Source organism: Propithecus coquereli, unplaced genomic scaffold, assembly GCF_000956105.1.
Source record: "Propithecus coquereli isolate 6110/MARCELLA unplaced genomic scaffold, Pcoq_1.0 Scaffold49, whole genome shotgun sequence".
Lineage (NCBI taxonomy): Eukaryota > Metazoa > Chordata > Mammalia > Primates > Indriidae > Propithecus > Propithecus coquereli.
In genome coordinates this window covers 5964158-5990883 of record NW_012150729.1, presented here as the reverse complement: position 1 = coordinate 5990883, position 26726 = coordinate 5964158, and the positions used below count along the sequence as shown (strand labels likewise).

The 26726-nt window shown below is 36.3% G+C and overlaps 1 protein-coding gene across 3 annotated transcripts in view; it reads left to right on the top strand.

Annotated features, from left to right (window-relative positions):
• GRB14 (growth factor receptor-bound protein 14) overlaps positions 1-26726 on the top strand; it is a 132124-nt gene that overhangs the window by 35747 nt on the left and 69651 nt on the right. The window contains exon 1 of one of the 3 annotated variants that reach the window (XM_012655828.1): positions 18397-18617. The exons of the other annotated variants lie outside the window; for them this stretch is intronic. Coding sequence (XP_012511282.1) covers positions 18555-18617 — 63 coding nt within the window. The 5' untranslated portion in view covers positions 18397-18554. Of the gene's footprint in view, positions 1-18396; positions 18618-26726 lie in introns of those variants that run through there. 3 annotated transcript variants of the gene reach the window in all.

Here is a 26726-nt window from a genome sequence, read left to right as displayed (position 1 = left end):
GTAAAGTTTTCCTCAAAACCCCTTACTTAATGAACTGCAGTGGAAGGTACTTCGGTGGTACGACAACAATGGAAGCAAATGCTAGTGTATTCTTCCTCTATGCTCTTTACTCATTCCAAGTCTTAGAAAGTCTTAATGTTCTACACAGAAGAATATTTTTAACTGCCAATTTATCTGTTTGACTGCTGGGTTTGAGAGGAACTCTCAGTTAAATACACAGACACATTTCTATGCGTTATCTCCAATCAGCTTGATATTATAACAGAAAGTGATTTCTTAGGGCTGATAGACATTTATGAGGCCAAATAACTTTGCTGTGTGAACAAACTGCATAATTGATACAGGATTAAAGCCAAACATTGGCATGTTATTACGCATGTGATTTGACATTTTCAAACTAAATCGAGTGGCAACTTTGCAAATATGGATTAAAATAGTGGGACCAGGACAGTTGTATATTTAGAGCACTTTAATATCAAAATAATGGAGTTAATATTTTCTGTTGATATAATGAAGAATATGATTGTGTCTTGTGTGTGAAATTTAAAAAGGTGGACCCACTTCTACAAAGCGCTATCAAAGTAGTTTCAGCCATATGTTTAGATAAACTAATAATGTGGAAGAGACATGTTTAGCCTTGTAGGATTTATCCAGTGCCAGAGTGCTATGCTATAAAGCATAAATTGAATGTTGATTTGTGGCTTACAGTTCTGCAGTTACCAATATCTGCTTCTGAAGAAAGCCTGGAGCAAAGGTCACCCTTTTTACACCACAGCAAAGAACTCAGCTGCATTATGACCATGCCCTAGGGCTCTGTGGAAGGCCAAACTTAAGAGTGATAACCTAGGTATCTGGTGGAAAAAATTTCTAAGCAGCAAAGTGTTCAAGAAGTGGCACAGGGGAACTGGCCAGGGGCACTGCTGCCTTGCACCACCTGGAGATGCTTCTCTTCACAGCTCCACTATTCCAGCTCCAACCAGGCCTCAAAGGGCCCCAGATACTGCTCAGGGCACTGCGCTCAAGGGTGCAATTGATAAGCCTTGTGATGTCCATGTGATAGTAAGTCTGCAGACACCAAGGATGTAAGAGCCATGGAGGCTGCATCTCTCCTTTTTGGAAAGGGAGTACTTACCCAGTGTCTGTTCCACCATTGTATCTTGGAAGTAAATAACTTGTTTTTGATTTTACAGGCTCCCAGCTGTAAGGAATTTGCCTTGAGTGTCAGATGAGACTTTGGACTTTTGAGGTGATGCTGGATTGAGTGAAGACTTGGGACTATTGGGGAGGGATGATTGTATTTTGCAATATGAGAAGAACATGAGTTTGGGGGGGGCCAGAGGTGAAATGTTATAATTTGAATATTTGACCACTCCAAACCTCATATTGAAATTTGATCCCCAGTGTTGGAAGCGGGGCCTAATGGGAGGTGTTTGGGTCATGGATGGAGCCCTCATGAATAGATTAATAGCCTCACTGGTGGAGGTGAGTGAGTTTGTTCTCTTATTTGTTTGAGCTGGTAGTTTAAAGAGAGCCTGGCACTAACTCTCTTCTCTCTGTTTCTTCTCCTCTTGCCATGTGATCTCTGCACATGTTTGTTGCTGTTTGCCTTCTGCCATGAGTGGAAGCAGCCTGAGGCTTTCACCCAATGCCCAATCTTCCATCCAGCAGAATCATGAGCCAAATAAGCCTTTTTTCTTTATAAATTATCCAGTCTCAGTTATTGCATTATAGCAACACAAACAGACTAAGACAGAGGATATAGATTGTCAAAAACTTTTCCTGTGACATCTTCTGTGGAACTGCAAAGTAGAGCATTTTAGCTAGTATAGTAACTTTTCAAAGGATAAAGTAGTATTATGGTTGTAATTGGAACTAAATACATCCTAGTAGAACAGTTTCCTGAAAGCAAAAATATCATAACCATTAATATAAATAAGTCTCCATAAATAGCAATTGAATATTAATCTTGCATTTTAACTCCTATAAAATGTGTAAATGTACACATTAACTACAGGAGAGACCTCTAAGTACTGTGATGTGTATATTCAGCATACAAAAAGTATGTTTCTACCTCATCAATTTTGACTTGCCACTAATATGCTAGGTTTATAATCGTAACTACCATTAAATGAATGTTATTCAAAAGAAGTTTTTGGAATGATTTATCTGAATTGTGAATTTTAATGAAGGTGTCTTGGAGGTTTAAACGGATCCCATCTTTTTCTCAAAATAGCCTTCCCTGCAGCTAGCTGAGTATTTAAAACTATTGCATTGATTTTAGAACCGTGTTACTTAAAATAGCTTGCAACTCCTCCCTACTTATGCCAGAAAATAATGGTGTCTCCTTTGTTAATGAACTGTCAAATGGATAAAGGTGGCTAAAAATAAAAACATAGGCTTATTTTAAACAATTTAGAATGAAGCTCAACATGATGAGATCTACCCAAATAACTTTTGAGACAATCACTTTTGAAGGATTTCACTCATTTGCTGCATCTATGTGTTCTGATATATTTGTTAAATTGTTATCATTTTCACATAGTCACAAATCATAAATATTTGAACTTGAGGTAAAAAAAAATGAATATTCTCCTATGATTACAGTTATGAATACTTTTCTCTATCCACCTACGTACAACTTTATAATGATGTCCACATTTGTTTTCTCGATGTTTCTGCTGTGACCAGTGGCAGAAACACCACGGCAGAGCAGATGGTCTGTTGATTTGAGTAGAGGAATTCTTTGGCCCTTGTTTAATTCAGTAGTTCTGCTCAATCTGCTCAGGAGAGTCTAATGAGAGAACATAAGGATGCTGCTGTTAAGATGAGGTACCTTGGCAACATTTCTGCATTTCTTGCCCACCCCTTGCTGGGCATTGTTTTTAGTTTTCTTATCTTTATAAAACCATTAAATGAATCATTTAAATAATACAAACATTTTTTCATGTGGCTTAATATTTAAAAGAGATGTCTCAAGGTTTAAATACTTTTACCTATGGAGGGTTTTAGAAGATTGGAAACAGATTTTATCTGTTAACAATTGATGAGGAGTTGACCATCTCCTTTGGCTTAAGAAATATTCTGGTGGCCATCACTGGTTCTAATGTGGAAAGATAGGGATGAGTTGGGAAGTCCTTAAGGAATACAGGGGTTCTCTTTAGAACTGCATCTTTATTTCAGAAGTTACCATGACAAACACCACCTTCGAAAAGATCCTTCTGGTGTTGCAGTGATTCCATTTCACCTCCTCTCTCATGCAGTATTTTTACTCTGTGGGAAAAGTTTTATGTCCAATGCAGTTTTCTTTCCTGATATCTAGAATAAAAAAACTTATTTAGAAGATAATCTTAAATGTCAATTTCTGATCGGTAAGAATTGGGAAAAATAAAAATGAATAAAAAATCCTTGCCTTGAATTCTTTATAGAAGATTAAATTAATTGGCTGCCTGAATCCCTCCTTTCTTCCTTCCCTTTACTGGCAGTAATGTGATTTTTAGTCTGTACTATGAAAGTTGTCATATAAGCAATTTAATGCTGTTGTGTCAATTCTTATATTAAAACAACTCCTATATTAAAAACTGTAGAGACATTGCATTTAAGCATGTTTGGGGGATACAGTGTTCCATAAATTATTATTTTTTTGTTATTAACTAAAAGACAACCATTTCAGGCAGAGAAACTGACTTGGACAGAGTAATCCACTTGAGATAATGAATGCTTAGCACAGGGCCTGAGACGGAAAGGGTGTTCGTTATCGAAGGGCTCTATATTTAAGGATGTCTTTGCCGGACCTTCACTTTTGTTTAATAATTTGGCTGGATATAGAATTCTAGGTTCAAAATAATTTTAATGACAGAACTTTGAAGATATTAATGCATTGTCATCTGGCATCAAGGTTTGGAGATAACAAAGCTGTTGTCAATTTGATTCCTGTTTATTTGTTAAGTAAACTTTTTGTTTTGATTTGTTTAGTGGTCTCTAATCTTTTCTCTGGAAGCTTTACAGTTTTTCTCTTATTGTTGGGATTATGAGATTTCACTAAAATATGTTAGAAATTATCTTTAAAATACAACTTTCCTGCTCTGTATTTGGTAGGCTCATTTAATCTCATGCCTGCAGTCTTTTATTCAGCTAAGAGAACATTTTGTGTTTCATTATTTTCTCTCTTCTGTTTTCCCCTTCTGGGTCCAAATTTTGCCAAGCATTATGTCAGCTTTGTGGTTTTGAGCAAGTTAACCTCTAATGTCTTTCATCATCAATTGCATTATTATAAAGTGGAAATTATAATCCCCAGGAGGCCAGTACCCAATATGGTAATTATTCCTTCTCTTTCAGATGCCTTGCTTCTCTAAGGTTATCATTTTGATCAAGGCACTTGAATCTAAATATAGACTTCTGGCTCCTAAAGCGATGTCTAGGCTGTTTTTAGCATGAAGGTTATTGAGCATGACTCTGGTCTTCCTCAAGGTAGCACTAGCTCATATCTGAAAGCTTCTTTGGATGCCGTAGACTGTGTTTTATGGAAAATATAGACATCAGCACATAGAAAGGGGTCAAAGCATATGTAGATGTAGGAGATGCAATGTTAAATATCAGGGAAAAGAAAACTGGTATCTACAGTATTTCCACGTGGGTTCATCTGATGAATGGCTGCCAGATTACTCTTCCCAGAAAAACAGCTCTGGTCATATGACACTCTTTGAAAATTTTTCATTGGATCCCCATTACCTACAAAATCAATGTCAGAAGCCTTAGCGTAATTTTCAAATTGTCCAAAAGATTGGCTGCAGCGAAACTTACCAATCTTGTATCTCACTATTCTCTACGTATTTCTTCATTCTAATCCAAATATGTTACTCTGTGCTTCCCAGATCTATGCTGTTCCCTTGACTGGAATTCTCCCTGTTTCCCAATTGTACCAGTGAAATTCTTCTAAGGTCCAGCTCCATGGCTTCTTCCTTTACAAAGCCTTCTCCAGCCTCTGCAACTCCAGGTTCTATTTTTCTGTATACCCCAAAATACACGATTTGTGCAGTCACACAAGTGACTTTAGGCAGGATCTATGTCATAGTCCTCTGTGATCTACTAAGGTCTAACGGTGCCGCACTTGTAATCTGTGCTCTGTAAATATGGTTGAATGAATAAGTGAATGGATGCATTTCAGTCATGCTGCATTACAGTGTTTCACATGGAGCAAGGTAAATTTTGAAGTTGTTTTGTTTTGTTCTTGTTTTTTAATGGAGCTGACTGGTGACCAAAATTGTGCTTTGTTGACTATGTTGACTTTAAAGGTTTTATATTATCTGTATAATGATCACTTATTGATATTTATTTATTTTTTCCAGCTTTATTGAAGTATAATGGACAAATAGAAATTGTTTATATTTAAGGTATACAACTTGATGTTTTGATATATGTATACATTGTGACATGATTACCACAATCAAGTTAATCCCATTACACAGTTACCATTTTGTTGGTATGGTAAGATACTATAGTAACCCTTATGGTAACCTTTAAGATGTACTCTCTTAGCAAATTTCAAGTATTGATTTTTACAACAGCTAGAAGCACTTGCTAATGACACAGGAATACTGTCAGATATTTGGGAAACAGTTACTCAGCTTTCAGTCCTTTTCCTGTTAAGGGTTTTTATAAAGAAAAATGAAAATCAAGCATAATGCTGCTTGTGACTGAAAATGTTTTAATTTTAATGAAATTTCTTATGCCATCTAGCTTGTTTTGCTTTTGGAAATTGTTTGAAAATAAACTGACTTATTGCTTGGAATTGACAGTAATAAATCTGCTGAGTTTTAGGTTCCATTTCAAAATGCATTCTCTCTTCTGCTTTTCCACTGGTGAAATTGAAGATATTGAGCTATCCAATCTTTAAGTTGCAGCATTCCTTGTAAGGAAGCATGTTAACTTTTATAAAGACGCTAGCAATTTCTTGCTGGATATATAGCAGTGTAGCACAAGACATTGTATGGACGTTTGTTATGTAGGATTCATACTATTTGGGAGAGGATCAGCCATAGTTTTGTGTCTTCATTCAGTGAGATGGCGCTGATTTGTGGCAAGTCAACATATTCCTTTGTATATTTGCAATGATGATGGTGTTTGACAGAATAGTACTTAAGCCTCCTGAAAAGGACCTTTAAATTGCAGAGACTTATTCCTAGTCGTCTTCCTGATAAAATATACAAATATTGTTATTTCTTTCAGGAAATGAATATGTTTTCAAGTTTACATTAATGATTTTTTCCCTTGCAAATGGAAAAAATACTTAAATTTTTTATTAAGATCGCATTTTGCAGATAAGAAAAGAAACCCTGAGAATTAGTAGAGGATGTGGGACCAAAACTCAAGTCTTCCAACTTAATACCAACAATATTAACACCAACAGTAATAATGATACTAGCAGCTAATATGTGTGTGTGCATATATATACATGCATATAACACATTTTTTCCATATATGCTATTAGTATAAGGACACGGAGGTGTTGAGAATTTAAGCTCAAGATCACACTGTCGTTAAATGTTAAGAGTTGGGATTCAAATACAGGTCATCTAACTTTAGCATCTCTCAGTATAACTCAGAGATGTGATATTCTGTGGTTTCATTTCTTTGATGAAGGTTTTGTGTGTTTAAGTTCTGTAACAAAATAAGCTTTAAGCCTAAAATCACAACATTAGTAAAGGAAACTCCCCCAAATAAGAAAAGTTCCATTTCATTGAACTTATCCAGAATGTTTACAGTCAGAAAATCAATGAAGAAATGATTTCTGGCCAGGCGCAGTGGCTCACGCCTGTAATCCTAGCACTCTGGGAGGCCGAGGCGGGCGGATTGTTTGAGCTCAGGAGTTCGCTCGAGACCAGCCTGAGTAAGAGCGAGACCCCGTCTCTACTAAAAAAAATAGGAAGAAATGATCTGGACAACTAAAAATATATAGAAAAAATTAGCCGGGCATGATGGCGCATTCCTGCAGTCCCAGCTACTTGGGAGGCTGAGGCAGTAGGATCGCTTGAGCCCAGGGGTTTGAGGTTGCTGTGAGCTAGGCTAATGCCATGGCACTCACTGTAGCCAGGGCAACAGAGTGAGACTCTGTCTCAAAAAAAAAAAAAAAAAAGAAATGATTTCTATTTTGATATAAGAATGAGCATAAAATTTCATGCTCCTTATTTTTCTTTTCTTGTCCTTTTTTGGACTAATAAATATTTTTAAATTATGTAATTATTTTGCTCTGTTAGCTTTGGTTGTACACAATTTTACTATTCTTCTGACCTGGGCCAGTTTAACCCTCTTTAGGCAACCTGGTGGTCCTGGAGCAGGGGACCTTATTTTGCCTTTATTTTGAAGGGTGTTTTCACGGGGCATAAACTTCTAGGTTGGGATTGTTTTCTAATAGCATTTTATAGATGTTTTTTCATTGTCTTCGTACTTCTGTCATTTCTGTTTTAAGAAATCAGCCATCAGTTATCCTACTGGATTTTGAAAGATATTCCCTCCCCCACCCCCAGACTGCTTCTAAGATTTACTCCTTGCCTTTAGTTGAGCTTAGTTATGATTTCCTTTATATTTGTCTGCTTGACAATGCATAGTGCTTCTTAATTCCTTGACTTGATCACACTTTCCTCAGTTTTGGAGTATCTTGGCCAAATGAAGAAAGTTTTTAAAATATTGTGTTTTTTTTTTCTGATTCTTTTTCTTTTGCCCTTATGATCTTTTCTCCTTGCCTTCTTATATATACCCCCTACTGCTCTTTTATCCTTTCTCTTTGCTCCTCTTATATCAGTTTGAATGTTTTTACTGAGATATTCTAGTTCACTAATCTTCTTTTTGACTATATCCAGTTTTCTATTATGTCCATATTTTCAGTTTTTAATTTCATTATTATAATTTTCATTTCTAGAATATCCATTTCTTTCATTTTTATACATTCAAGTTCTTTTGTGAATTTTTTCTTTTTGTGAATTTTTTTTCTATTTCCTGTCTCCCCCGTTTCTTTGCTTACCAGTTGATTTGTTAATCAAATGATGGACATTGTGTATGAAAAGTTGAAGAAGTTCTAGATTAAGACATCTTTCTCCTGAGAATATTCACTTTGTTCTCTAATTGGGTGGATTACCTCAATCCATTCATGAGAATAGCTCAGATGACTGAGGATGACTGCTACAAGGGAGAATAGTGGGGTGGTGTAGTTTAATGATACAATATTAAAAACTAGGCAAATTTAAGAAGGAGGGAGAGAGACCTGTCATAAAATAGCAGTGAGGAACAAGAAGGAACTCTGCGTACCTCTGGGCCCAGGGCCATGAGAAGTGTGGGAGAGATTATAGCCATAATGTTAAGAGAGCCATAGGAGAAACAGTGATCTTCAGTGATAAACAGAATTAAGTTAGAATGAAGGGGAAGTTGAGAGAAGAAGTTGGATTTTGTGGGATTTTGTTCATGATTAACTGTGAGATTCAGAGTCGTAGTAAAAGGATTTCAGTAGTCAGGGAAATGTGGATGATGAAGTGAGAAAAGGTGATGGACTGCTCTTAGGCAGAGAGTCTGGGCCTGAGGATGGATGACCTAGGAGTTCTGGGTTTGTGGTGATTGACATAAATGGGGGAATGTAAAAAAATTTATCTTGAGAAACTCAAGACAGACAATCATGGTGAAACTGTACAGAGGGAAATCTTTCTACCACCACACAAAGTTTTTTTTCTCTTCTTAGTTATTTCAATGGCAGCATGGAGGCCAGGAGAGGTGTGTGGTTATGGAGCTCTGAAGGTTCCACTTCATTCCTAGAATGAACTATGAGAGATGAAAATAAACAGACTGATGTGGGAGTTATTACACTTAGGAAGTAAAATTAGCAGGACTTGGTGATAGAATGGATATGGATATGGGACACAGTGGGACATGTCAAAAATGACTCCTAGATTTCTGGCTTATGCAGCTAGATGGATGTGGCACCATTCACTGAGCTAGAAACATTGGAAAAGGACTAGGTTTGGGTGGCAAATAGTGACATCATGAGTTTGCTTTGGACTTTTTGAGTCTGAGTTGCTCTTGAGCCATCCAAATGGGGATATCTAATAGGCAATTAAATATGAGTCTATTGCTTGACAGAGATATCTGGGCAGGAGATAAAAATTTGTGAGCACCTGCCTATCAGGTAGTAATTAAAGTCTTGGGTCTGAATAAACTGGACAAAAGAGAGCCAACAGAGAGGCTAGCCAAGTATGTTAACATGATGCTGAAGGGCAAATAGAGTGAAGATTTTGAAAAATGCTCATTTTACTTAGCTTCAAGGAGATCATTGGTCAAAGGGTTGAGTTTACAGTAGAGGCCTTAGATTGAGGAGTTTGTTGATAAAAGAAAAGAAAGAGAGATGTTTTAGTTGGAGGGAAATTTCAATATCTTTTGTTTTTAAATTGAGGGGCTTGAGTGTGTTTAAAAGCCAGTGAGAGGAATCTGGTTGAGAAAAGGTAAAACATACAAGGAAGAGAAGAGATCATAAAATAAAGCTTTTAAGAAGCTGAAAAGGAAAGGGGAATGTATTAGTTTCCTATGGCTGCTGTAACAAATTACAACAAATTGAGTGACATAAAACAACATATATTTATTATATCTTATGGAAATTTGAAATCAGTTCGTTGGGCTAAAATCAATGTGTCAGCAGAGCTTCATTCATTCTGGTGGCTTTGGGTGGGGAGGAGATCCATTTTCTTTTCTTTTCCAGCATCCTTCACTCTTGCCTGCATTCCTTCGCCCTTGGTCCTGAATTGCTTTATCCCACTTTGCTTTTTCCTCTCTTTCTGTCTCTGTATCCATTGGCACATCGCCTTCCCTAACTCTTACCCTCATCTTCCTCTCTCTTTTAAGGACCCTTGTGATTACATTGGGATCACCTGGATGAGAATAATCTTCCATTACCAGCACCCTTAACTTGATCACATCTTCAAAATCCATTTTATCATGTAAGATAAAATATTCACAGCTTCTGGGAAGTAGGACATGGAGGGTAAGGGAGATTATTCAATCTGCTACAAAGATCAAGCACAAGTGGAGGGATAGGGAAATAAGGGTACATTTCCTAATGTAATTGGAAAGAAGGAAGGCAGAAAATGTGCAAAATATGGGTGGTTTGCATGTCTGGTAGTGGAAATGTAATGTATTTCCTATTCCCTCTTTAAAATAGAGTTTGTGTCACTTTTTGAGGGAAGGGTAGGTAGGAGATCCTTAGAAGAAAGTACCATCCTAACAGCTAGGGCACACCTTCATTTGGCCAATAGAAGAGCCTGCTGTGTGCCAGGAAAGCAGTGGGTACGGGGATACAGAGATACCCAATACAAGGTGATTACTACCTTTCTGTCACTGGAGGTTTTCAAGGCATGGTATATGACCATTTGACTGGAGAAATTTATAAAGTATTTCTGGGTACCACGTTACACAAGATGACCTCATAGACAATTTAATATTTGCTGATTGTATAAGTAATGCATATTTCCTAAATACAATATGCTTTAAAGAATTAGCTACTACATCACAAAACACATTAAATGCCAATGCCAGAGATAATTGCTCAGGAGTAAAGAATGAATACAGGCCGGGCGCGGTGGCTCACGCCTGTAATCCTAACTCTCTGGGAGGCCGAGGCGGGCGGATTGTTTGAGCTAAGGAGTTTGAAACCAGCCTGAGCAAGAGCGAGACCCCGTCTCTACTAAAAATAGAAAGAAATTAATTGGACAACTAAAAATACATAGAAAAATTAGCCGGGCATGGTGGCGCATGCCTGTAGTCCCAGCTACTCGGGAGGCTGAGACGGGAGGATCGCTTGAGCCCAGGAGTTTGAGGTTGCTGTGAGCTAGGCTGACGCCACGGCACTAACTCTAGCCCGGGCAAAAGAGTGAGACTCTGTCTCAAAAAAAAAAAAAAAAAAGAATGAATACAGTAAGAATTCTGAAGAAGTCATTGTCGGTATTTGAGCAGTCAGAGCTCATGGCATTCTACTTTTATAAGTACCTGCCCTTTAACTTGAGTAATGTTATAGCTTTTTAGAGTTTAATTTTCCCACCAATAGTAAGTGAATTATAAAAATTGTAAAAATGAAAATAGATACATTAAAAATAACCATGACAACTTCCTGCCTGTCTCCGTCCATCCTTCATTCCTTCCTTCCTTTTTAATTTGCCCTGCATGACTTTGTCTATTCTTTTGTTTTCAAACTTTGTGAAACACTTGGTTATAGGGGGTTCTCTTTTCCATAGACTAGAGTGAAGACTGCTTTATGATTTAACTGAAAGTTTGTTTCCTTTCAGTAGGTGAATTTAACTCTGCAACATTTCTGATAACATAAAAGTTTGGTGTTAGTACTGTTGTTTTGTTTTCCAATTACGGATTTTGAAAAAAATTCACAAGGTGTTGTGCTCTCTTACCTTCGTGTTTGCTTTCTTTTTACTAGAAAAGTTTATATTTCCATTATCATTATCAAGTGTAGCTGTAGGAAAACCCTTAATCCTCTTATTTCTTTAAAAATTATCTATATTATTCCTTCTTTAGAGGCAATAATAAAACTATTTTCCTCTTTATCCCCTTTTTTCTGCCAGCTAATTTTAGCATTATAAAATACATTTCTTAAAATTCTGCTGTGATTTATCAGTTTTAAATAATATCTTTTGATCTTAGTTACCAAGGCAGTCAGCTTATATATAATATTCTATTAATACATGCCATGTTCTTCCTCCTTCAACTTTTGTCTTCTTGAAAAAGGTTTTATTATTTCTGTATTGTTATGGCTTATATTACTTATATTTTATTATAGCAACATCATCATATACCCGATTGGAATTTGGTACCATAATTACTTTCGGTGTTTATTCCAGTTCTTTCATTCTGGTTCTTCCTGCCATCTCTTGGATGACTGCAGTTTATCTTCCAGTAAATTCATCAAGATTTTATATGTTTGTATATGTTCGAAATTTTGAACATTGTCTATTGTCCTTATAATTAAGAAGTCTGGCTAGATTTAAAAATCTCATTCATATTTTCTTTCTTCAAGGATTTCATGCACATTATTCTATCCAGTGGAGTAACTAGAAGGCAGTGGTGTCCACTGAATCCTGTTGTCAAATGTTGCTGCGGGGAAATTCAACAACAGACTGATTTCCCCCTACAAGCTACTAGAACGTTTTTTCCTTGCTGTCCAAAGGGTTCCAGTAACTTTACTAGAAGTGTCTAAGTGTTGACTATTTCTCTAGGGAGTTATGTGACTTTCAGTAAGTCTTTTATTACAAAAGTTTTCCTTATATTTTATTTATTTATTCTTTTCTGTTGTTTTGGTTTTCTTCTGTGAGAATTTCAGTTACATGGTTATAGATCTCCTTTACTTGGCTTTAGTTTTTCAGTTTCTGTCTAATGCCTCTTAAATGTAAAACCATTTTTCTTCTCACTTCGGTTGCTTTTCATATTTCTGTTATCTATTTACTTTAACTGGGACTTCACTGTAGAATCCAACATTTAGTAATTAAATCTCTTGCACTCTTCCAGCTGATGTTTCTTCTTTTATTGTCTATTGTTTTACCAATGTGGGACTACTTTTTAGGTCTTTTTGGGGGGAAGGGCGAAGACAGGGTTTCTTTTGGAGGTTCTGGATTGCCTTAGCTTCTGCATTCCTGTTATTGTGTCTTTATATAAGCCATACTATGATTATTTTTAGAGTGTGGTGCAAGGGTTTTTATCCTAGGGACAGGAGAAGGTTGGAGAACTTACCACCTTCCGCCTCTTTGCTTTCCTCTTTCTTGTGCAGTTGTCTGTCTCTCGTGCAGTTTCTCTGGATCTGCCCACATCATCGTTTTTCTTGTATAAAAGTTCTGGCTGTAATTTCATGTATTTTTATTAACCTGACTTTCTAGCTTCTAGAAATTCTTTTAATTTATGGTCTACTGAAAGTACTTTTCTTTTTCCAGCCCAGTAAGAGAAGAAGAGATATGTTCTTTCTTAGCAAGGAAATTGGTTTTTCTTCTTCTCTTTCTCCTCTTCCCTTGTCTTTTTCTTCTTGTCATTTTAAGTTTTTTGAAGCATGAAAAAGGTAAGCACGTGTTTTCTCCATTTTTTATCTAATCTCTCTAAAATTTCAGACTATTATATTTTACTTAGGAACACCCATAAAGTATATGAAATTTGACAATTGTACAGGTAAGACCTTTATATTGTTCTGGCTTATACCTTCATGAATTACAATTTATGTTGTAAGCTCATACACAGGAAAAAATTTGAGGACTTTTACTTGTATTTGGCCACTTGATTGATCCTGCTGTTTTTACTTCCCTAACATCTCTGAAATTTTGCATTTTTCTTAAACTGCTAATTTTCATATCTCAATTAGACTCTTTTTGTGTTTCTAATGGTTCTTCTTGCTTCTATTCAGCATTCCTAGAAACAATGTAGTTCATCTTCCACACTGAAATGAAATTCATCTTAACAAATATCTCTACCCTCGAGGATGAGAGTTAAACTCCTCAGCATGATGTAGTATGACAGTTCTTGTGTGGCCCCTCCCTCTGTGTTTTTCCAGGACTCATCCTTGTTTATAGGATTGTTTTTTTGCTTGTTTTTAACCTGGAATTACCTTCATTCCTGAATCCTTTGTCCTTTAGGGGATTCGTCTGATATCTCATGATGAAGTTAAGCTCTTTCTCTTTTATAGTTACAGCATTTTATTTATAGTCAGTTCCAGAACTTAATGCACTGTTGTAAGTATTTTTTAAGTGCCCATCTTCCCTCCTCTAGACAGTAGTTCCTTAGTAGGCATGGATAATGCGCCTAGAGAACAACTTCAGGTATTGAACAGATAGGTATGTTTTTAAATACTTGAATGAACTGAGGTTTGGTAATATTTGTTACCACTAGGGCTTATAAATCATTCAGTAATTTCTTTGAAAGAAGAAATATTTTGTGAGAGTTTAAGTTGGTGAGAAGTCTTAGACATTCTTGATGGAAAGGAATGTCTGTTGGAGTAGATCAAGCTCATCTAGTGTGAAGACCGACACAACGTCACTTATTTAGGGAAGTGAAGGTTCTTAGTAGAATAAGATGATCTGGTAAAACTAGTGGTTCTCAGTTTATATCTAAATATCTAGACTATATATTAATTGCTATAACAATTTATTTTGAGATTTTTCTGAAACTGGTTTTCTCAGGACTACACTTAGATTTAGTGTTCACGCTAGTGACCACTAACAGAACTATGTTAGATAGTGAAAGAATATCTAAGTGTTCCCATAAAGAAGACTGTGTGCTTTTGTTCAGAATAAATCATAAGGCTAACAATTGTTAAGATGAGAAAGAAGGTTTGTTTGCTATGTAACTGGAGTGACTAGTCTTTTCACATTGTATGTAAACATAATACCTACTGTGTACAGAGAGAACTCTGCTAAATATTCTGGGGGAAACAGAGGAAATAAGAGTCTGGCTTCTGCCCTTAAGGATTATATTTTTGCTAGGCAGAAAAGCTAGGGCCTGCAAAAGGATTTATAAGTTATCAAAGCAATGCATTAGTAAGTATAGGGCAAGACCTGAGAGGTGGAAAAATTTAAGTCTTAAAAATCTACAAATCAAGAATATAATTTCAATGGTAGAATGACTTCCTGGTGGAATGAATTTTGATCTGAGTCTTTGAAGGAGGTAATAAACCTGGATAGTCAATGAGCTATCCCAAATGGGTAGCCCAGTAGCATGCCCAAGGGTCGATGAAAGGAGATAGCAAATTGTGTCATGCAGGAGATTAGTTGGATAAAAAAGTATCTGTACGACTTGGTAATCAAGAAGCATTCTTCTACCTCATACCCCGCCCCCCCTTTTTTTTCTGTATAAAGCTAAACAGGAATCAGGAGTTGATTAACTTTGAATTCCCCATAACAAATAGCATAGGTCTTTATACATAGAGGAGTTTTCATATTTATTAACCAGGTTAATAAGACAAGCAAATGCTTAGGTACATCAGAAACAAGGGCTATATGAACATGACATTTTCTGATAATGTTACATCAAATATGTAGTACAGTGTGGGAGCACATATTGTAGATTGGAATAGTGAAGTGCCTCGGAGAGGGCCAGATGCAATTTCCTCTCTGGCTTATTGGCTATGGATTTTGTGAACTTGGGCTAGTTCTTTTGCAATATGTGCTAGAATCTGAGAACCATTTCTTAGCTGTCTGCTCTTCTGGCCTTAATTGCCTCATCTATTGAATAACTAATATCTACCTCATGGAGTTGTGAGAGTTAAATGAAAACTAGCCCAGTGCCTGGCACATATTGGGTACTCACATAAATATTATTAATAATCATGATAATAGTTATTTTTATTATTCTTAATTGAAATGTTGACATGCATATATTTTAAGTGATAAAATTTATTCTTGTTCTACCAAAATATTGAGCAAAAATATAAATGCTGTACACTGCTATTCCGTAATACATCACTGTAGACCCTGTTTTACTAAGAAAACCCTTTTTATGTCAAAATTTAATTTTTGGAGATAAAAGTCCAATTCTCTGCAGTAGGAGTTTAAGGAGTGTTTTTTCAGGACCTGCCTTGGACTCTTCCAGGCCTTATACAAACTTGATTTCTTTATCCTCATAGCAATTCTGAAAGAGTTGGCCATAGGTTTTATCCCCATTTTGCAGGTGAAGCAATTAAGGTTCAGATGACAAGATTAGTGAGTGGCAAAGTCATTTCTAACTGATAATGATAAAAAGATAGGATAAAGTTAAATTTTGAACCAGTGTCTAAAATAACTAGGAAGTAGGATAAAGCACAGTCAATATGAACACCTGCAAAGGATTACTGAAATGAGACTTCACCTGTCTTAAGTATGCATGCCATCTAATTAGTCTTTCAGTCTGTTGACTATGAAAAGTATATGTTAGTTCCATTTTTCAAAGACAGTTGTCTTTTTGGTAACATAAATGCCAAATTTTACTCTTCATAGTTTTCACTGAAAATTTAGGAACTTCAGTTTTCAAGTCTTCCAAAGAGATGATCTATCATACTTAAGCAGTTAGTTGTCTATTAAGTGTTTTTATAAATTTTTTAAAGTTTTAATTATTATGAGTACATAATAGTTTTACATATTTATGGGGTACATGTGATGCTATGGTACAGGCAGACAATGGGTAATGATCAAATCAGGGTAATTGTGGTATCTGTCACTTCAAGCATTCATCACTTCTTTCTGTTAGGAACATTCCAATTTTGCTCTCTTAGTTATTTTAAAATATACCATAAATTATTGTTTGCTATAGTCTATTAATTGTTTTTAAGCCCTTAGAGCGAAGATATATTGCACTATAATAAATACAGGATCCAGTCACTGTTTTGACTTGAAGGTTCATTTTAGTGTTTAACAGGCTCTATAGTGTGATACAAAACAGCATTTCGGGATTCCCAATGACTTAGACGTCAAACCTTGGGGTCAACTTTGAGACCTTCACTCTATACCCACATCAGTTTTCAAGCTCTGCATATTTTTTTCTCTTATCACTTTTCAAAGCAAATGTCAATTCCTCCTTGAAGCCTACCCTGATCTCACCAATAATGTGTAGTTTCTTCTACCTTCGTGTGCCCTTGATACTTGGCATTTAATCACTATTAGTTTCAGCCCACTACTGAGTGTGATATTTTACTTTAAAAACAAGTTTCTCTATTCTACCATGAGACCTTATCTTATTCAATAGTGTGATTCTACTGTCTAACACAGTGCTTGGCAAATAGTGAATATGTTACTTAATAATTTAGTGAAATGAATTGCTTTGATTATGGTGAAACCTCGATAAGAGTTTTGACACCAGGGATAACACTTTGTAATATTCAAAGACTAAATTGAGAAAAGAAGACTGAAAAAGCCAAATATTATGGATCATATTCTTGAAATTATGTAGTTATTGTGGGCTTTGTTATTGTTGGCTTGCCAAAATGTGGCTCAAGGTTAGACCAAAATATTTTACTTCACAAATGGTAACCTCCCCCACCCCTGTATTAATAGTTTTTTTGGTAGCTTTCTTTTAAAAGACCATGATAAAGCTAAAGGGATAAAGATCAAATTAATGCCCCCAAACTAGGTCTGTGACATTTTATATTAAGTGTATTGCCCTCCCCCACCAACTACCATTCTGAGAGACTGTTGGTTTTGAAATTCAAAGTAGAGAACCTTGGAGTTGTGGTGTCTCTCTTTCTTTTGAAGAATATGAGCTCACCATGCATATAAAACACACTCATATGTAAAGAAGTAAAGTGAACCCTGCCTAGTAGCAGTCTAGATAATGAAATGGAAAGTTTGTGTCTGGGTTGCTGGGAATCTTCCATTTTGCCTTGTTACTACAACAATCACATTGTAATCTAGAAATTATGAAGGATTCTTCTGCAGAAGGCGGTGGGTCATGTAGTGGGTCACGGTTGGAAGCACTGAGTAGGTTCAGTAAAGCTTGTCCAGGTGTCGGTCCAGAAGGGATTTTACAATTGTAGAAACTCAGATGAGTTTTAACTTTGCAATACTTTTTGTTCTTTTTGAGTGTTTCTTTTATTTAGACTTTATTGAAAAATTTTCTTGTTAGTGATCAATATTTTCAATATTGTGATCGATGTAAACCTCCTCCAACCCCCAAAAATATTAGGATCAAATTTTAGTTATTGTAAGAAAAAATGCAAAATGGTTGTTAAAATATTGAGATAGCTTTGAGCAGTGGCTATTTTTTAAATGCTTTTAATTGAATGAAATATGCTAAATGATACAGATCTGTGCTTTTTAAAAGCATAAATGTTTTGCTTTTATATATTGCAGTTTAATGCCCCCTTTATAATTAAAATTATTATTTAGGTTGATTGTTGATAATATTTACCAGTGTGTGACCTCAAGGATAGCTGGAAGGTCCATAATTTAAAAATTTAAAAATTTTAGCTGTTTAGCTGATGAAATATATCAATGTATATTAAAAATATTTTATTATAACATAAATTAACACTTTGTACCAATTCAAACGTCAAGATTCCTTTTTGTTATTTTATAAAATATGCTGCATTTGACCCATTCATCAATTTTATGAACAGCAAAAGTAAATTTAGTTCATTTACATAATTATGTACTTTAGAAAAGACCAATATAAACAGTTTCTTATCTGCCATATGTTGAAATGCTTTAGTAAAGACATAACTGCCTAGTCAACAAAGATGGCATTGAATTGCACTGTTTTGGAAAAAAAAGTTAAGTGAACTAGATGCCTGTTAATCTGGTTCTTTAAATATCATAAACAAAAGTATCAGAATGTGTTTCCAAGGACAAAGGCAGGATTTTCTGGCCTTTGATTGGTTGCTGCTTTGCCCTGTCTCACAGCCATCCTTAATTGGCTTTGGGTAGATTGGAATCACATAAGCAGGGTGACATTTATTACTTTCCTCCCTGTTTCTTTGCACTGAGCCCTGAGATTCCCAAGGAGTAACTGTAAAAGATTTCTTTCGTTTTGTCCATGATCTGCGAGAGAGGCTCACTCTAAGAAGAGCAGGCATGAGTTTGAGTGCAAGAAGAGTCACTCTGCCTGCAATAACGCCAATAGTTCTACAGAAAAGGGTATGTGACTTCTTTTCTCTTTTTTCTTTAATTTTTCTTGCTGCTTTTTTTTTCTGTTACTCTGTGTTTATTAATATGTTAGAAGCTTTATTTACATATCCTTGAAAGAGACTATAATTCATTGAGGATATAGGTAATTAAAGGACATATTATTGGAACTAAACTAGGAAAAAAATGCTGCGCTAGAACATCGTTATAGTAAAAAACCTCCATGTAAAAGCAGTTTGGTCTCGATTTCAGGTCATTGTGATTTAGAGAATGTATTAAAGCTTTTTCTTTTTTTTTTTCCTCCTACTGTAACTTTAGGCCTCTGCCTTTAGTTCAGTAGGAAATCTGCTACCTATTATGTTTTTATATTTGTTTACTAAGGAACAGTTTCTTTGTTGCACTATAATTCATAATATATCCATCTATTCGTTGTTGAATGGACTGTGTAATTGTTTTACTGTTTAAACATGTGGCACCAGTTCATTATCCTCAAGTTTCTACCCATTTCTATTGAGTTTCTGGCTATTTGCTTAAGAAAAACTTTCTATTAAATTCCCCTCCGAAAGTGCTTTCTCTTAATTATTAATGCAGTGAATCCTGTGTATGAAACTATTTTATTTTTTACAAAAATAGTTTTTTGTAAAGATTATTTTCACGTTTTACTTCCAGCATGCATCTTATAAGGTGATACATACACCATGTAATGTAGCCGTGCTAAACTTACCTTGTCAATACACCGCATGGGAACATCGTGCTGAACTCCTTAAGGAGCCAAACGCGTTGCATGGAGGACAGCACTGAAACACGTTTCTGACAATGTGCTTTCCAAATGGTTTTGATGACACCAGAAACTGTAATGTTTATTTCCGTAGTCAGCTTTTAATAGTTAATTGTTAACTAACAGTGTATTTCATTAAGTCAAAGGTCATGTTTTAATTTATTTGAAACATGCCAAATCTAACAATTGAGGTGTATGATTTTTAAAAGAGTGTCTCTCTCTTTATTGTTTTTAGCTTTTAGGTTTCAGTTTATTTTCTTATCCAGTCGACCGTTTATTTACTAGTGACATTTTACTCAGCATTGGAATAAATGTATGGTAATTTTGCAACATGTTCTTTATCTTTCTTGAGGCCTTTCTCTCATCTCAAGCAAATTTAATTAAAAATATTTTACTTTGAGCTTCAATATTTTGAATTGGACTTAGCATTGCATTAATAATAACATGGGCTCTCTGACTCATTGGGGATGTGAAAAGGTATATTAACATATTAAATCTGTGTTCTTATGTTTGAGTTCTTCTTTATCCAGTTAATATTGCAGTTTAGGTTGACGAAGAAACTTTAGTCAAGTGGGTTGTTTTTGATGACATGTTGGTATGATGGAAAGCGTACCATCTGGACTTTCTGTTTACTGGCTGTGTGACCTTGGGCAAATCACTAAAACTCTCGGAATCTTTATTTCATCACCTATGCGATAACAGCTGAGGAGTTTTCAGTAAATGATCTCTTCTGTCTTATTTTGTCTATAATTCTGCGAATCAAATAATGTATTTTGTATTTTCATGGTAAGAGTAAAATATTTAAACCATTTCTTATTTTTTTAGACAGAGTATAAAACCATTAGGAAAGGTTGCTGTCATTTTCAAGGACTTTGAGCAGTTAATCTAGGGGAAATTGGTTATGAGTAAAAGTTGGCTAGAAAATAACTTCTAGCACTGCCTGTTAAGTAGCAAAACAAGATTACTTGGAAAGCTGTGATTATTATTGATGTTAGATCTGAGCCGCCAATGGACACATCTTTGAGATTTCTCATGGTTTTTTTTAATAATAAGCTTCTTATTAGGTTTCTATGATAATAATCATATGTCAAAATTCCCTAAACCCAAATCCATGGTTATTCCTTTTCAGTGAGTACACATATTAAAAGTGTATATAATTTAGCACATAACTGTTTGCTGAAAGTACTTATGCTATTTCTTTCTTCTGACATTTTAAGCCCCAAAGAACCCATTTGTCTATTCGATTGTATTGAAAATCTTAATATCTTTTATTTTAAGAATTGGGTATTTTCTGACTGAAAAACATCCATCTGCTCTTGTCATACTGTGGTTAATTTTTTTCTTTCAAGATAGGAAATTATTCCACACTTGAAATTAACTTATTTTCTGCATGTGCCATAATTTAAAATGATCTTATAAATCAGTACAAGTATTTCTGAGAGTTTATTGGGGGCAACTTCTCATTTTCCCAAGAAGGCAGGTGCTTTTCCACAGGTTTGGCATAAAGTTTGCTCGTCCCGAATGAGTGTCTCTTGCAAGATAATTTACCAACTGGAATCCTAATCATTTGAAAGGCCGAGAGCATTTCTGAAAATGCTCAATAACACTAGGGGGTAATTTTCTTATCAGCTAGTATGTTTGATACAAATAGCTATAAGATTCTCTTGGGAATGATTAGGAACTTGAATTTTAAACATGGTCCTTAACATGGTGCAGGTCTATTTTGTAGCAGAGCAAGTGCACTTTGATCCTTGAGAAACAAGGTATTAATATTTTGGTAGATTCTCTATCAAGTAAATGGAAAATAAATTTTTGACTTCCTCTAATTCTATTAGGATCTGATTTTCCTGATTTTAGTGAATCAGAGTTCCAGCAAAGGTTTCTTCATAACCCTCAGAAATGATCACATCCTTACTAAGCATTCTGAATAAATCTTTTACCTCATAGCATTTTCCTCAGTTAACCACTAGGTCATGCTTTTTTTTTTTTTTTTTTTCCAAAGGAGAAGACTGAGTCTCTTGGGTGTTGAGTGACTTATGCAAGGTCACCCAGAAGGTCAATGGCAAAGCTAGAAATAGAATCTAGATCTTGTGACTTCCAGTATGTTTCTCCTAGATACGTGTTACCTCCTGAAATTAATGTGGTAATGAAACTGCCTTTTGGTGTGTATAATCGCGATTCAGCTTTGAGTCTGGAATTAACCTAGGCAAATCCTTTCATCTTCCTCTGCACCTTTACCAACTCCCATATGCTCTAGTGCAGAAAACGTTTTATTCAGGAGCGAAAGCAATGGTAAGCAGCAGCCTGTGTGTGTGAGGGAGTGAGATGGAAAGACACTTTATACCTGGAACTCTGGATTGTCGCATTACATCAAGAAAACATTTAAGGTCCCAGAGAGTTAACAAAAGATTCAATCACTGTAAAGTATAAATTAAGTACTATATAAAATTCACGTTCTTGTATAGAAGGCTACAAGATCAGAAGGCCAAATGTTCTTGCCCTGATTCTGTGGGTAGGCATGTTTCATCCCTCTCTCAGATTAACATTGTTTTTAAATTTTGTTTGTAAGCGTTTTTGCATTCTTTATCCATACTATAATTGCAAGAGGTGTACATAAGCACACAAGATCCTGAAGTGTCTTGTGAAATCTGAGAGAAAAGCGGGTCTCTCTATGTTTACGATATAGTTTTCTTAAGATTTAAATCCTTTTGAAAATTGTAAATTCATGAATATGGAGCAATGCCATTCATGAGAAGATCTAATTCTCCATCCGTGTAAGAGAATATTTTATGTTATAACCCTCTCTACTCAATACAATTAGAGTCATTGCTCTGATTTTCTAAAAATGATTTTATGGAGGAAAGAATACATATTGGATATGTATTCTTGAAATTAACTTACTGTCATATCGACATATCTCTATTTTCCCCAGAAACTTCTAAACATGTACAAAATCAGTCCAAACTTACTAGCACTCACTGTGCTTCAGGGCCTGCCGCCTCTCCGCTTGCCCAGCTGTACCTGAAGCCCCTGCTCCGGCACAGTTTTCCTCCTCGTGCTTCCCGCAGCATCTAAGGTTTGTATCCTTGTGTCCTGTGGCCTAGAGACAACCCTGCTCCTGTTTGCTTTCCCAGATGCTGTCGATTGTCCAGGCTCAGCTCAGGCTGTGTGTTCTCATCCTAGAAGCCTTCTAAGACCCTTTCTTTTCACATTTATCTTCATGGTGTCTTGATTAAGTATCCATGGATATGGCTTTGTTACTCATTTATCAGTTCCTTAATTATAGCCCTGTGACATCAATTTTATTATTACCTTTTATAATATTTCAGTCTTACTAGCTATTCAAAGCTAATATACTTCTTGGTTTTTCAAATATGGTTTTTAATCTTCTCTTTATATCTTTTTTTAAATTTTTGTATATCTTGCACCATTTGGTTTTCAAAATTTGTCTATTTTTGGTCTTACAACTACATTTTTTTTTTTTTTTTGAGACAGAGTCTTGCTCTGTTGCCTTGGGTAGAGCGCAGGGAAGTCATCATAGGTCGTTGCAACCTCAAACTCCTGTGCTCAAGCGATCCTCCTGCCTCGGCCTCCAAGAGTGCTAGCTAAGATTTCAGGCGTGACCCACCGCGCCCAGCCACAACTAGATGCTAATGTTTTAAGGGACCAGATCTTTTGATAAAGTGCTTTGTTCAGTTATAGGCAGAATTTAATTTCATGTAACCAGAAAACTCAAAGAACAGTGGTTTAAAGAGGGAAGAGATTTATTTTTCTTTTACTTGAAAGAAGGATCAGTCCAAAGCTAACATAGCAGCCCTACAATATCCTCAGAAAACCAAACTCCTTATTTTTTATTCTAGCTTCTCTAGTGTGCATCATTTTTCCTTTTAGGGAAAGATAAGTGTAAATATCTAGTCTTCTTGTTCACAATCTTGGCTTAGAGAATGGGAAGGACCAAGGGCAGGCTGGATAGGTTTATCCCATGTTAACATGCCATTCTGGAATAACTAGGAGCTTCTGCTTGCATCTTACTGGCCAACTGAAATGTGGCCAACTCTGGATACAAGGGAAGTCAGGAAATGCAGGCCTCGAGCTCAGCACACTTCCCTTCTCACCAGAATCAGGATTCATCAGGAAGGCAGAGGGGAAGGGTGGCTGTTGGTGGGCAACTAGCCTTCTCCACAAGTGCCTCAAACGTATTAGGCATTTGATGAATATTTGTCTCTTGGATTTTTATGATTGTGATGCCAGATACGGAATATGGTTATGCTTTTTGAGCAAAGTTACTCTGTTCCTTGTGAGGGGATAGTAGATGTGGTATGTGGGGAGAGAGCAGATTTCCTTGGTGGAGAGAGTAATGGAAGTCCACAGATGGTGGCCTGAGTTTGGATGGTGGACTTGCTTGGAGGGTGACAGGGAAGTGTTAGTGGGGTGTTGTTACTGCTTTTTATCCAGAGTTCTCATTCTTGCTAAACCTTGATGTGTATTCTGCCTTTTTCATTTTTATACAGGGTAACCTAGTTGCATGCTCAACGAGGAAGAGTGTCATACAAGTGAATAGTTTCTGTACTTTCACAAAATGCTTCCTTTCCTGTATGTTTTTAGGAAGTGTGATATAGTAGAAATTATTTGTGTGTTTTAGAGCCAGGAATCCCTGAGTTTGAGCTCAGCTCTGTCATTAAGCAGTGGTGTGACTTTGGGTGCATTCTTTTAAACCTTTCTGAGAATCAGTTTCTCTGTCTTGGTGATAATGATGCTCTCTCACAGAATAGTTATGAGGATTTAACAGGGTAAATATTTAGAAGTATTTGACACATAGTAAAACCCAGTAAATATGAATTCCTCTTTTTCCCCACCTGTGAAATGGTATGTTTACTATTCCATAAACAGTTTAAAATCTCACTTACTAAGAATTTGAATTTTCTGTGCCCTATCCAACTAAAGTGGTTATCCAAAAATTTCCTGTATAGCAAATGAGTCAAACAAAAAGTGATTTTCCTTCATATAATGCAGCCAGGAGGAGAAAGATGATATATCTTGTTCCCACTGCTCCCCTTCTGTAACTTTATTTTATTTTGAGACAGGGTTTCACTCTGTTGCCGGGGCTGAGTGAAGTGGCACAATTATAGCTCACTGCAACCTCAAACTCCTGGGCTCAAGTGATCCTCCTGGCTCACCCTTCTGAGTAGCTGAGACTATAGGCACGTGCCTCCATGCCCCGCAAATTTTTTTTTTTTTTTTTGTATAGATGAGGTCTCTCTATGTTGTCCAGGCTGATCTTGAACTCCTGGCCTCAAGTGATCCTCCTGCCTCTACCTCCCAAAGTACTAGGATTACAAGTGTGAGCCACTGTGCCCAACCCCTCTCTGTAACTTTAGAAGGACTCTAATATGAATTTTAAAAAATTGATTCAATTATTATATGCCGATGATTTTTTTTAAATCTGGGAACATAGATTTAAATACAATGAGATAGGTGGTTAATTACTCCTCCTTTCAATATCCTAGGTAGTGTTAGGAAGCGGACTTCTGGGATGTGTATTTGAAAGAGATGAAAGTGGACCCAGTGTTAAGACTTTGTTTCAGTAGACAAGAGGTGTTACCGGAATGTTAGCTACATGATGGCAGGGACTTGTCACTTCTAATTATCACTGGACCCAAGTGCCCAGTGCAGAGAAGGGACAGAGTTGGTATGTACTTACTGTTAGTTGGATAAATACAGTTTTTGTAAAAACAAGATTGAGCTCTTGAGATACTGACCGATACTGACACTTCCTTCTCCACATTTATTTCTCTGTTGCTTTTCCTTCATTTTTGCTGAATTTTATCTTACAGAGTGAAAAACCATCCAATCAGGCCTGTTTTTTACCTTTACTCATCTCCGACTTGCTGCTGTGGGCAATTTGGTGTACTCACTGCCCTCTACACAGACCAATAAAAATAAAAGCAGCTACAGCGTATTCTGGACTGATTATAATTCTCTTTAATCCACTTTAATCTACAAGGTGGGTGGCCAAACCCATTTCTGGATGAGGAAAATAGGCTTGGAAAGGTAAGTCTCTTTCCCACATCACCCACACATAAATGACAGAGGCAGGACTGAGATGCGGCGTCTGTTCCACCCAGCGCGGGAACTGTCTCTCAGAATCGCTGGGGCACACGCGCTGCAGAGCCCTTCTCCACAGTGTAGCTGCCCTGCTTTGTCCTCTCACCTATCATCTACTCCTGGGACAAATCTTACCTTTTCTGCCAACCTGCCTTTTGTCCTCCTAGTTATTTTTCCTTGCTGCGCACTCAATCTATCTTTAAGACATAGCGACTAAACCAACAGGTCAGTTTCTTAGATCTACACAGGACTGTAGGGGTCTCTGGAGACTTACTTATGAATGCCTTATGTAGCTTTCAAAAATTTATAATAATATTCCCTAACATTAATTGAGTGCTGTCAGTTTGCCAGCATTTTACGCATTTTACGGTATGAGGAATCTAAAACTCATAACTGATAGTGAGCTGGTGGTCTAGGATCTGATCACAGAGCAGACCCCGGAGTCCGCATCCTCCGTGAGCACCTGGACTGAACCTCCATGAGAACAGGCAGTGGGCCTCATGTTATTTTGTACACTGTGATGCCTGGTCCACGTTTGGCAGGGAAGCCTGATTAAAAATAGCTGGGCTAATGAACAGTCTCAGACTCTTGCTTGGGGCAGTCTGTAGGGCTGGCTCTCCTGGCCATGCCCCAGTACCCTAAGCCCAATCGTGAAAATAAGAATCTCTTTTTGGCAGAAAAAAGAAGCGAGACTTTTGATAATTTCAAATACTAACCCCAGAAAGGATAAAGATTTTCTACCCCTGTAGGATATTAAAAATGCTTGAACTTAAGACAATTCTAAAAGAGGAATTCATAATTTGTTTTGGCAAGAACAGCACTGTCCAAAAGTGATTAAGCCTCCTAATCAGACATGCATATTTGAATGTATACATTCAGTTGTGTTTGGGAAAATATCAGCAATATTATTTTATACTTTCAGAAGTTAAATTAGGTTGGGTAGTTCTATGAAGATATGAAGAAAAATTTTGACATCACTATTCTAAATCCCAGAGAGAACTTTGAGCTTGAAAGATTCCTGGTGAGGTGATGTGTGTGCGTATGTGTGCATGTGTGTGTATATGTATGTGTATATGTACATACACACCCAAACAAAATCCTTATTGAAGTTTAAGGTGTAGAAATCATTTATCTTAAAAATTCAAATAGTTAAGAATTTTAAAAAATAAATTAAAACTTTGTTACAAGCTCCTATCAAGCAGGAACTCCATAGGGTTAACAATGTTAAGCTTGTAATT